General features: G+C 39.1%; 1 protein-coding gene and 1 long non-coding RNA gene across 13 annotated transcripts in view; one reads left to right on the top strand and one right to left on the bottom strand.

Annotated features, from left to right (window-relative positions):
* The window catches only part of LOC309619442, a 670,492-nt gene that overhangs the window by 139,370 nt on the left and 517,377 nt on the right, over positions 1–13,745 (top strand). The gene's annotated exons all lie outside the window — the stretch shown is intronic.
* Positions 1–13,745, bottom strand: part of MAST4 (microtubule associated serine/threonine kinase family member 4) — a 569,187-nt gene that overhangs the window by 239,055 nt on the left and 316,387 nt on the right. For 6 of the 12 annotated variants that reach the window (XM_082372998.1, XM_082373012.1, XM_082373010.1 and 3 more), the window contains one exon: positions 11,459–11,494. The exons of the other annotated variants lie outside the window; for them this stretch is intronic. In XM_082372998.1, coding sequence (XP_082229124.1) covers positions 11,459–11,494 — 36 coding nt within the window. The remainder of the gene's footprint in view (positions 1–11,458; positions 11,495–13,745) is intronic. 12 annotated transcript variants of the gene reach the window in all.

Below are 13,745 nucleotides of genomic sequence, written 5' to 3'. Positions count from 1 at the left end.
AAAATGTTCACCTCTAGGGGCTAGCTGTGAATCTGGAAATGCAGAGAAACAAAAGTAGTTCAAGATGGATAGAGAGAGCTTTGGGATAACTTTTCTTTATCCTACACAGCTGTGTGGAGTGGGTCCCCAGCTCAACACCAAGTACATAACCTCAGTCCTGCCTCAGCAGTTTTATAAACCTTAGCTTCTCCTTCCTTCAGGTCCACAAGTGCAGTCCTAAAGCAGCCTTACTCATCCTCCTCTCCTCCCAATTCCCTACATTACATCACAGACTCAGACGCTAAACAGATAGTGAATCCCCATATAAAGGCACTTTTCTACTTTCCTGCTTCACACACCCCTGAAAACATGTTAAAGAGTCAAATATATAATCAGGACTTTCTAAATCCAAATTTCCTAATTATTCTTCATTGCTATATGTCAAATCTATGTCAATCTGTGACACATTGCTATGTGTCAAATCCACATCCTTTAATTCTGTTCTTTTCACTCACAGTCAAATACATACACCACTGGCCTAAGAACAATGAATGTCTGATGGAAGCTAAGTATTAGTCCTTTTTGGAAAGACAAATAATTTCCCTCTGGTGTCAGCTGCATTAAGTTCATGAGCGCTACACATCTTATCACCGATATCAGCCTGTTCCTTGCTCTGTTTTCTAGTCAACTTTCTGAAACAATGGTAAAAAGCAATGAAGTACTCAAAACAGTGTTTTGCTACCAAGATGGTGTTGCTGCTAAAACTACATGTTAGTGGGCAGAAACTGGTAACGACTACCACCACCTACGGTATCAGGAAAGAGAGTTGTGAATAAATAAGGGAGCAGTTAAAGGGGGCACAGTTTCAGAGTCTTCAGCTCACATAAAAGATGCTTTGGGGAGAAGATGACAGGGGCACAGCAGACTAGTTCTTCTTTAGGTCTTAGAAGGAAATTCTGTTTTCTTCATTATCTTTGGACCAGCCTTTCCTTTCTGATACACTTTAAAGAGCAGTGATGGGGGGTTCCTGTGGAGAGGGTCTCTGCATCACTTAGGATACTGCATAGCTACAGCTGCACCTAAATATGTGGCTTGAGAAAAACAGTGTATTGCTTGCTCACGTAAAAAAAGGTTCAGAAGCAGGAAATCCACAGCTGATGTGATGACTACCAAATCATCAGATTAAACTACTTCTACCTTTCAGTTTCATCATCCTTAATAGGTAATCTACCCTCACATTCTACCTCATGGACCAATATGGCTGTTGGAACTCTGACCAACACAAACCCATTCCACACAGAAAGAAGGAAGTACAAGAAAAGAAAAAGGATCCTCACCAGCCATCTATCTCCCAAGTAACGTCTGCTTAGATCTCACTGGCCAAAGCATAATAGCATAGGAGGGAAGGTGTGAGGGAAGGTGGCTCGTAAGTATATTCTTTTAACTGAGCGCTTTACCACCCTGACAAAAATTACTTTTATCAGTAAAGCAGAAGGGGGATCATGGATACTGGGTATACAACTGGACGTCTCTGCTGGTGCCCTAGCTGGTGTTAGTTCTGGACATGAGCCCAGTTCCCAGGAGAATCCTTGAGGCACATGAAGGTCCAGCCTTGTTTACCAAAGGGACACCACTGCCAAGTGGGGCGACAGCCTTCCAGCAGGGAAGAGCACCCTTGCTCAGAGTGCCCCTCTGCATCGCCCCCCAAGCACCCTGACGTGGGAGGGAGAAAGCTGCCATGACCTCTAGTCATGGGCAGCTCCACTTCCCCAGCTCATCTCAACAACACTCTAGGCTGTGCTCTGAAGGTGCATCTGTTAGGTTGAGACACCAGACCGCATTCTCAACGAAACAACGTTATAAACAGTGCGGGAGGTTTCCAGGCTTCACCACAAAGGCCTATTTCACAGGTAATGTAGTAGAAACAGTATTCATTGGCCATCAATCAAAGTGGAATTGACTGGATTTCGACAGATTAGTCTTTGCTCTAATGAGGTGTGCAGAAGAGCCTGAATAGAAGGAAAAAGAAAACAGTAGCAAGGAGCAACTCCTATTTCTTCCTGGCTTTGTTCTCTGGCAAGTGCTCCTTTCAACTGCTCTCTCCCTCACAAGTAACTTGTCTTATCCCTGTGTTTTTCCGCAGTCCTTTCTCTCTAGCAGCAGGGCTATGGAACCCATTCAGAGGAATTAGTGAGCAAACGAGGAGACAGTGCACAGACCACAACAAGCTTAAGCCGACAGGTAGAATCTACCTTCCGGATATGAGCAGTGAGGATGAGAATGGAGGGGCGCTATGCATTAAACTGTGTCCCCCAAAAGATGATGAAGGCCTAACCACCAGCCCCTCTGAATGTGACCTGATTTGGAAATAGAATCTTTGCCGACGATCAAGTTAAGATGAGGTCATTAGGGAGGGTTCTAATTCAATGTGACTGTATCCTTATAGAATGGGGACACAGGAAGTCATGAGCACAGGGGAAAATGCCATGTGAGGGTTCAGGCAGAGATGGGAGCCATGCATGTACAAGCCAAGGAGCGCTAAAGCATCAGAAGCCACTAGAAGCTAGGACAAAGGCCTGGGACGGATTCTCCCTCACAGCTCTCATGAGAAACCAACCCTGTCCACGCCTTGATCTGGTACTCCCAGCTTCCGCAACTAAAAGTTTCTGTTGTTTAAGCCACCCAGTTTGTGGCACTTTGTTAGGGCAGCCCTAGCAGACTCATTACGTGGCGTGGCTGAAGCATCTTCACCCATCTTGCTGGCCCAGACACAATGCTTCTTTTCTCTCAAGCATCCACCTCCTGTGTGGGCCTCAGGTGGCTTCTCAAGGCCCTTAGCTTTCAGCCACCATCATTTACATACTTGGGGCTCCAGCCCTGCGGGTTCCAGGAACACTCACTGATGGCTGGGGTAAGAGTGGGTATTCCCCACCTAATAGGGCCTCCCCACTCCCAACAAGGATCATTCACCACTATGCAAGATAATGTGAAGTCAGGCGCTGCTAAACAGAGCACCTGTGTTTCAAAGTCTGTGCCCATGACAGAACTGCGTGGAGACGCAACTGCCTCTGGCTTAATGTAGAAACAACTGTTTGAGCCAAAGCAGAGTGAGGGTAAAGGATCAAGCAGCAAGAGGCATTGCAGTCACTCACTTCTGAGGATTCAACCATCTCGGTGTACTCTGCTTGTCAAGATCTCTCAAACACGTTTCTCTGCTTCCGTAACACCTGTCCTTTCTTTCCCTCTCCTGGCCTTTTCATCACAGGATCTGTCCGGAAGACGCTGGGAATGGCAGGGGCTGAAAAAGCTGTGAAGAAAGCTAAATCTTTCAATGATACAAGTGACCTGGGGGAAATCTCCCTTCTATGCATAGCCACTCTCTATCTTTTACTGTTTTTAACATAAAATCTATGAAGGGAATAACAGAATGAACATCTGTATCACCTGAATATCACCTAATCAACTTGATAAATCAAACACCATTGAAACCCCCAGCACCCCTTCCTGATCTGTTCCCCTCCCTCTTCCCAGAGGTAACCACCAACATGAATTTGTTTCTTATTCTCATGCAAGCCTTTATACTTTTACTACAAAAACAACCCTCCTAAAATCAGAGTGCTCCTTGGTCACAGACCCACTGGTTACTTTTTTTTAAACTCTGTCTCTTTTCTTTCTTTCCCTCATCTAGAAAAAGACTAATTATCAGATAAATGTACTCAAACCATGGGGACCACAATTGCCAATAGCTTAATCTGATTCCTGCCAACAAATATCTATTTTATTTACTGCATTACCTCCCCTCTCCCCTCAATAAAGCTGTGAGGTAGGGAATCCAAGCCAGACCAAGAGGAAATACACTTTGAATAGTTATCTATTTCTGGCACTCCTCAATTCAAATTGGTAAACGGAAGCCTGTTTCACCTACGCTCAAAATTCTCTAACAAACCAAAACAAACAAATTAGAATTTAGGAGAAGAGTAATTGCACTCCTTTGTACAGAGAACTGGAAAAACATGAAAACATTTATCAGTAATGAATCCATCATTCTTACCTGTTTTCATAAAAGACAAACGCAAACAATAAAATAAAATTGCACTAGACTCAAATACATTAAGTGGAGGACCCAACATCTACCACCATATTTGGAGCATGGCATATTCTTATTGGAAGTTGCAACAATTTAATGTAGGAATACAATAATTGCTCAGTCAACTAACTAATCGGTTAGTCCATGAGAGTATTAAACAGTAAGGGAGGTACATGATTTTAAAACACACATAAAAATATCTATGAAACAACTGTTACATGCCAGGCATGGTTCTAGGCATGGAGGATATAGCAGGGAACAAAACTCCCTGGCCCTAGGGAACCTCCACCCCAGCAGGACAGCATGTGCAAAGTTACACTAATGACATAGTCTGAGGAACTCTGGGAAACCCTCCCTGATCAATAAATCACTCTACAAATCACAACTTGGATAAGAATGGCCACAGTGCTGGTTTCTGGGGAAATCTCATAAAACCCCAAGTGTTAAAGCCAAGCAAAGAAAATCTGTTCTATTCCCTAAATGAATATAGCATCTCTTTGTTGACTAGTGGAACCTATGAAAATGTGTTGTCCAGAGTGATTTCCCACACATAAAAAGTAAGAGCTTTTCTGAACCTAAACAAATATCGCCAACAGCTGTAGAAAAAACGTTAATATTTGGAATTTTATAAAACGAATTACTGAGAGTAAGGAAGTGGGTCAGGAACCTAAACAATGATACATGACCATTAGAAACAGCCCAGTGCTTAGCTCTCCTGGCTGTTTCTGTTGGAAGACACAGCAAATTTTGTGGGCAAGCAGGGCACTCAGCTCACATATGGTTGGTCTGCTCCAGAAAGTACTTTCCAGCTGGAAAGAAAATGGACTCCAAGAATCAATGCATCAAAGAATGAGGATTTAGAAGAAAGCCTAAAATACACTAAAATGCTGATGGGGACTCTCTCTACAAGGTGAGATTATGGATGAAAACTTTTCTTCTTCATACTTCTCTACTTTTCTACAATGGAAATAATCAGGAAAAATGATCAATGCTTTATGATCTAAGAATTTTCACAGTAAAATAAAATGTTACCCCATTTCTTAAATCCTACAAGACTACAACACTGAAAACACTCGAAGGAAAAATTATTTAATGCATCAAAAGACACAAGTGAAAGCTAAATGCTCTGCTTTTTTAAAGTGTCTTTTCTCTAAGTGATAAGATATAGTGAAATTTTGAATGCCTTTTTTCCTGTGTTTACTAGTTCTTCCACAATGATTCCCTGCGTGATTGATAGAAGTATTGCTTAAATTATTATTTTCTACAAAGGCCAATTAGCCCTAACTTAATAAGATACTATAAATTCTACATTATTACTCAAAAAATAGACCACAATAATAGACCACATATCAGTTCATTCTCCAACAACAAGTCTCGGAAATGCCTCCTAGACTGAATTATTTCCCTCTTTGAAAGGATCCATATAAGTTCAGAGAGGTCAGAATGTACAAACTCTTCTGAAATTAGCTATTTCAGCGGAACACAGGTCCCTGGTTCTCCACTGCTGCTACTCTGTGAGCAGATCAGCACCAAGTCTGACGAGTAAATGAAAGGACATGGTAACAGGGAGAAAATGGAGAGCGAGGTGGTTTGGTTTTTAAATCTCTTTCATATGACTTACACTGCAGGATTAAAGTATTTCCTGATGATAGAAGCACAACTGAACTCAGGGCCAGCTACCTCTTTTACGACAGGTTTTTATGGCTCATCTTAAGATGAGCTTTTCCTTCCTTCTGCTCTGAACCCCATTTCCCAATAATCAAATGGTAGGTTATGAAGCCAGAGAACAATTTGTTACGTCTATGAATCCCTCTGCCTGCAAGGCCAAGTTTCATCAGCACCCCCCTCCCCCTGCTGCAAGCAACTTGAAATATATGACTGTGTTCTTAGGTTAAGGTCAGTGCTCTGGGTTACAAACACGGGCAGAATGATTTCTATATGGGCAACAAAAAAAGCAAGAGCTTGGGCATCCTCAATAGAGTCATTTACACTCTACAGAGAAGACGGATGAGTGGGAGTCGCCCCCAGGTGTGAGGCAATGGAAGCTTTGGGGCTCTCAGGAGGATGCAGTTCTAGGACCACAACCAAAAGAAGCCAAGAATGAGGGGATAACTTGAAATATGTGAGCCACAACCTTTGAAAGTACCTACAACCCTCAAGCACCTACTTCCCTCACTGGCCAGCTTCATTTCTTTTCGAGGCAGTCCTCCCAGTGGCTGGCTAGAGATTTTTTTCAGCCTTCATTTTGAAGGCTCCTGCTGCCAACACCTGTCTCGGTTGTCACTGGCTGACCCCTAAAGACGGAGAGTGCGATTCCCCAATATTAATGGACCGCAAGAGGACAATTCTTTCTGCCAGGCTCACAATGGGTAGGAAAGCCTTCAACTACCTGGTATTTCTTTTAATCAGTTATACTGCTTTGGGGCTCATTTTACAAAGCCATCTGGCTTTGCAGACATCAATGCAAGGACTATGAAAAACCCTCACTTTTTACTGCGGCCCCAGAAAGGGGAGAAATCCACTTCAAAGTGTGTTAAGCTCCCAGGGTTCTGGTGTAGAAATTTCTCGCTCCGATTCTTCATTGTTCAGACATCCAAAGAACCTAGCCATCTAGGACATAAAAGAATTCTTCTGAAAGCACCATGTAAAATAAAGTGTTTGTTCAGTCACAGTGTCCCTACAAATGTGATCTTATGCTCCATGGCGGGGTGTCTAAGAAGATGAAAATGAAGGGGTCTCAACAGAGCTCGTGGAAACCTGGTCAGATAAATGGGAGGTTGGGAGACATGAGCCGTCCTAAATTGGAGAACGCTGAGGTGCCCTCCTTCCTATGAATATTCTACTCATTCTCACAAAATGTTCCACACCTCAGTTTGGCATTAAGGAGAAATGCTTTGACTTTTTTTCTCACTACTGAATACAACTGCAATTATATTTAAAATACCTTTACTTTCTATTGCTTTGACAGGTTCACTTTTGAAGTTTTCTATTCATACATTTCAATAGTCCTATCCCTTTTTAAGAGACAGTGAGCTGGCTTTTAACAAATCCAATACTAGGAGAAGGGACCAATGGTATTTCTTTCTTTCTTTTTTTCTTTTTTTTTTTACCAAGAGTTATTTCATTCATCAGAATTTAAATGCCAGCAGAAACTACAAAACTCTAGGAGACTGACACATCAACATTTAGATGTATAAAAACACTATGGGGATTAATAACTAGCACCCAAATTTAATGTACCATTTAAAAAAGGCATCCTCTGACATAACTAACCTGGAAGTTAAATGCAGCTGGAGGTTCATGTCACCAGCTCACAATAGGTTTCTCAAAAGAGGCAGTTATTTCTCTTTTGAGGAATGAGGGTCATTGACTACTGACCCAGTGGCTTCATGCAAATAAATGGAGAAGTCTCAACACATTTCTTAATGGCCAGAAGACCTGACAGCAGAAAGGACAAGTGCTTAGGTCACAATTACAGTTGATTTATCATTTCTGCAATGAGCCCAGGGGCAGGGTGGGTCTTCATTCCAAAGGAACCTTATCTTCTCTGGTGATAATACACCTGACTTCCAACAGACCTGTTCAAAGCGAAGCAATATGGAAGAAGTCTCATCCTTGCATTTGATCTGCTGCAGCAATATTTTGTTCTACCTCTTACATGTCGGAGGTTTAACATATTCTAACAGTGAATTAAGGCAAAATAAAGATAGGAAACTGGTGATATTGTATTTTGAGACAATTTAAGATAGTATCAATCACACAAAGGTAGTGTTTAACGAGGGTAACATTTTAACAAGAACAAGAGAATCGTATTAAATTAGAACAGTATTAAGGGAAGTTACATTTTACTGTGGCCATTTGTAACATTTACAAATCTTAAATTGATAATTAATGTGTGCAAAATATTTACCTTGATTCAGTTTTAATTTTTAGTTGTAAGACTTTTTTCATCTTTTAAAAGTACAATGTCACATAAGGTTATTTTACTTCAGTTTGATCTAGATTAAGAACACCTATGAATTAAGGTGGGTTCTGGCCCTAAGGAATATTGCTTTGAACATAATACCTGAAATATTTTTGGAGGTACATTATTGTTCTTTGGCCAACACAGTAATACCATCACTTGCTTAGTATCTTCATGTAAGGTGGAGAGGCTGAACATAACTTTAGTTGATTCACTTAAATCCACACATATGATTATTTTTACCCAATGCTTCAGTTGTGGGGCATTTCCTTCCTCATTCCTTAAGTCCCGTGAACACATTTTAATTATTCTAGCGCTTATATCTTCCCAGTTTATCACTTCAAGCCCTTGAAATCACAGTGGCTTTTTGGCTATGATGGCACACTTGCGGCAACTAGAGTTCTTCTAGCTTCAAAAACAAAAAACTCTGTTTATTGCCTGTGGACTCTACTACAGCCACTCCAACCCCTGGTCACAAATGGTTATGTTTGTTTTACGAAAAAGGAGAAGTTCTCCATTCTAATTTAAACAATTTTATCTTCCAGAGTCTAAGCTTGGGCAGCCCTGGAGCAAATTAAAGGCTTAAATATTTGGCATATTATAAAAGAAACATCCCTTTATTATGAATATTATGACATCCTTATTCATTGTTTACTTACTGTGATTTTAAGTTCCTGTGATAGCCTACATATACTTAAAAACAACTTTATAATTAACAATACAGAATTTACACACATGCAGAATTATATTTAAAATATACCTTTTTTTTAAATTAAAGTATAGTTGATTTATAATATTGTGTTAGTTTCAGGTGTACAGCAAAGTGATTCAGTTTATATATATATATATATATGCATTTATATGTATACATATATATAAATTCTTTTTCAGATTCTTTTCCATTATAGGTTATTGCAAGATATATTCAATAAGCTTAATGGTAATGATAAGCTTGTTCAAAGGCTCATAATTAGCATTTCCTCTGTCACTTAAATTTCCACTATTGGCCAGCAGAAGTTCCTTCAGTTCTGTTCATCTCTTTAAAGCTCCACACACTATTGAAAGCATCCCTTTTCTTTAGCAAAAACAAAACAAAACCAACCAAAACCCAAAAAAAACTGTTTTGAAACCAAAAAAAACTGTTTTGAAACCAATAAAACTTATCCCAACTATAGCAGCCAGTTATGTTCCCTGTGCTGTACAGTAAATCTATGTTAATTTATATATTGTAGTATATATCTGTTAATCCCACACTCCTACTTTATCCCTCCCCCCTTTCCCCTTTCCCCTTTGGGAACCATAATTTTTTTTTCTATGTCTGTGAGTCTATTTCTGTTTTGTAAGTAAGTTCATTTGTGTTATTGTTTAGATTCCACATGTAAGTGATATCATACAATATTTGATAAACATAAATATAAAAAGACACTTATCATCTTTGTCTATTTTGATGATGATTAAAACTTAAGTGCAGGAAACACAATTTGAGTTGGTCAAAATACAGCTTATTAGGAAACATGAGAAATGTGATACGCCTTTTATGTAGTACAGTTTATATCATGTGTCAACCTTTGATAAAACATGATTGACTCATTTTTAAAAACATAATTATATTTTTCAAGTATATCACTCAATAATAATCACAATATATTATTTCACCATTTCCTTTTTGGCTATAGAACAAATTAATGGCTTTTTTTCTAATTAACCAAGTAAACATGGGCAGAACCTACATGGGGATGTCCCTTTACTTACATAAGCAAAATACAGACCTCATGTGTAAATGCATATGTGTTCATTGTATTGAGACAATATTACCATTATTTTTAATCACAAACAGTTTTAGAGTTTAGCTCCAATATTTCAAATGCCTTTAGAGAAATGTAAAGGTATTTATTACCTTAATACTATAACTAAAGTTTCCAAAAAAGCTATTAAGAATGTCAGGGAAAACAATTAAGTTAATATCACATTAATATAAACTTAATGTTAAGAACTGTCAAAAACATAAAGTATTAGACAACTTTACCCCAAATTTCAAATGTGACAATTTCTTAAGTCAACATTGTTTAAATTTTAGAAAAACCAAATCATAAAAGATTGCAAAACACATAGTTTATTATGCACTTCAGTTACAGTTCTTTGTTCACATTATCATATTTACACACTCCTCAACCAATCCAGGTATGGGTATACTTTATAGTTCGTTACATAAGCAGAAATACAAATTATTTATAAGCTCACTTTAGCTTTATTACAATCTAATTTTTAGACAGATTAAAATATGTCATGCCTGCATCCCCGTTTTCACATCTTAGGGTAATTGTACAATTATCACAAAGTAAAGTCACATTTAAAGAACTAAAATTCACAGAAAAACCTTTAGGTTATCAATAAATATTTTGCAATTCGTAACATCAAGTAAAGAGATCCCCAAACTGAGAAATAATTTTTTGGCTTTATTTACATGTATTATTATATATTATCTTCAAAACATTTAAGATAAAACTCCGCATCTTTAACTTTTAAAATTTAACTTAACCAGATCAATATGAAACAAAAAATAAATGGCTAAAAACACCTATGAAAAGTGTGAAAAGCAGACCAGTGAGGGAGAACTTACCAGACATTACAACTCACTAGAAAGCCACTGCATTCAAAACAAAATGGTGTTGGCACAGAAATAGAGATCAGAACAGAGAGGCCAGAAATAGATACAAATGTATATGGCATCTTTATATGTGACAAGGGTAACATTTCAATCCCATGAAAAATAAAGTTTCTCATAGTAACTAGGACTTAAGTAACTGGTTATCTAGGGGGAGAAAAAAGGAAGAAAGAATCCTACCTCTTATCATGTACAAAACTTAAAACTGGAGTAAGATTTGAATGCTTTTAAAAATGGGGAAGAATATTTACAAGAATACTTGTATGACCATGGGATGGACAATACCATCCTAAGCAAAACAGATAATAGAAGCAATAAAGAAAAAGACAGACATAAATAATAACATAACATAATAATAACTAAGGATTTTCTTTTGGTAAAAGACATCATACACAGAGACAAGAACTATAAAGTTATATTTGCACATATGTAACGATAAAACACAATAAATACCTCCCAGAAATTGTGACGGGAAAACACTACCAAGTAGAAAAATGGGCAGTGAAAATAAATAGGAAATGAAGAAAAGGGAAATTCAAATGAACAATAAACATGTGAAAATATATTTAACATCAGTGGCAGTCAGTGAAGAAAATGTAAATTAATAATCAGAGATAATAAGATTGGCAAGAATTAAAAGGAACAGTGGCATCCAATGCTGGTGAGAGTGCAGGAAATGGGCATTCTTATGTGCAAACGTGATTTGCTATTCCTTTGGGGAAAAGAATCTAGAAATATATATTAAAATTAAAAATACACATACCGTTTGACCAAGCAATTCCACTTCTGGGAATCTATCCTATAGGGAAAAAAAAAGGACCAGTATGTAAGGACATAGGTACAAAGATGTTTACTGCAGCATTGTTTGTTGTGGGGCAGAGGAAGAGGGGGGACTAGGAATAACATGACTGCCCATTAATGAGGAAATGGTTAAATGAAATGTGGAATATCTATAATATAGAAGATTATGTATTATTAAAAAGAATGGGATAAATCTGTAGATAGTGACTTGGAAGGCTGATAAGGTGAGAAAAGCAAATTGAAGAGCGATACTTCCATTATGAGAACGGCAACAACCACCAGAAAACAATGGACGTGCAGACACTCACATGCACATGGAGTAAGGAATGGAAGCACACAGACCAGGCTAACAATGGCCACCCAGGATTGGGACTGGGAACAGGGCATGGAAGGGATGGGGATTATTTACTTCCTCCTAGTGTCTCTCTGTGCTGTTTCACTAGTTACTATGAACCCTATATTAATTTTACAACTTTCAGAATACATTTAAGAAAAAAATATTAGCTTTCATTAGTGGTAGTAGAGCAGAAGTACTTCCAGACATTCATCTGTAGTAAAATAGTAGCCATTAAATAAATAGTCCCTTCTTTGCTTATGCCAGTCACTGCAGTGTTCATTTTTGATGGCTTGCCCAATATCCATTCCGTCTCTCTCCCATAGGTGTATCAGCCATGTGGTTTGGGTGGGGTTGACTCCACCCCATTCCCAGAAATTCCTGAATGGTCTAAGCCAGTTCTGTCCACCAGAAATACAATTTGGAGCCACACAATTTTAAATTTTCTAGTAGTCACAGTAACCATGAAAACTGCTGGCAGCCATCTATGAGCTACGAAGGAAGCCTGCCCTGGGATGAGGGAGAGACTGGGTCCTTGTGTCAACACTGAACCTCTGGATCAACCCTTGCAAGAAGCCTGGACTTTTTAGTTACATGAGCTGGTAAATTTCCTTTATTTTTTTCAGCCACTTTGAGTTAGGTTTTCTATTACTTGCAATCAAATGTATTTCAGTTGATAAACTCATCTATGGACTAAACAAATACTTCCTTCTTAAGCGAAATAACTCAAATGTTCAACATTTCTTCATTTGCAGTCAAGGCATGCTTTTGTTAAACTAGCCTTACTTGATAACACATTTAGGCAGCTTCTGAAAACATGCCCAAAGAAGATTTCCCAAGACGAATTCCTGATCATGCAGGGTAACTTTGCATGGTCACAACTCAGAGTATTTCTCCTTAAGACAATACAGACATGAGGCGTCAGAGCAATCAATTAGCTCCACTCTCATCCCACCCTCTTTGCTGACCCTCCCTTTCTAGACCAGTGTGTCCCACCTTTGGCACTATTAACATATTGGGTAGATAAGTCTTTGTTGGGGGGGGGGTGTGGTTTCCTGTACACTGTAGGATGGCTAGCAGCATCCCTGGCCTCTCTCTACCCACTAAATGATAGGAGAAATCCCACCCCCCCCAAGTAGTTGTGACTATCAAAAATGTCTCTAGACACTGTCAAATGTCTCCTTAGGGGACAAAATCACCTCTGGTTGAGAACCACTGTTCTAGACCAATAATTAGTTCTAATGTAGAACTGACCTTCATTGTTTTACCACATGATGGCCTCCCCCTGCGCCCCCCCCCAAGTGTCCCCTGCATCACAATCTTTCCAGGCATTATGGCCTTCTCCTCGACTAGACGTGAATACGTGAACCTTGTCTGGCCATGCTCTTCCTCCTCTAATCCCCGCTTACGCTGAGCCTGAGCTCTCCACTGCAGGTCTTCTTTCCGGAAGAAATGTAGCTAGTCCCCTCTGACTTCAGCTTGACATCATTACCTGACCTGCTCCCTGAATCACCTACCCAACCATTTCTTTGAGCTTCTCTGAGGGGATATTTGCTCATTTGTGGTCACTCATTCCTCAATTCAGCCTTCCCCGGTTGGGTCAGCCACCTCCTGCATCAGTATATCGTGGGGGACAATTCCATCCCGGTCTCTCCACATTGTATCAACTCACACATTATTCTCCCTAATTCATCCCTAAGACTAAAGATAGGTTATAACCACTGGAAAATTCTTCATAGCTTCTCAAATTGATTGACAGATTTAATGCAATTCCAATAAAAGTCTCAACAGGCTTTTTTGGATGGAAATTGACAAACTGATTCCAAAATTAAAGAACCTAGAATAGTCCAAGCAATTTTGAAAAAAAAAGAACAAAGTTGGAAGATTAACACTATCTGATATCTGAACTTATTAT

Source organism: Balaenoptera borealis, assembly GCF_965194805.1.
Source record: "Balaenoptera borealis genome assembly, chromosome: 2".
Lineage (NCBI taxonomy): Eukaryota > Metazoa > Chordata > Mammalia > Artiodactyla > Balaenopteridae > Balaenoptera > Balaenoptera borealis.
The sequence above is the reverse complement of the archived record's forward strand: the minus strand, read 5'-3'. Positions and strand labels throughout refer to the sequence as shown.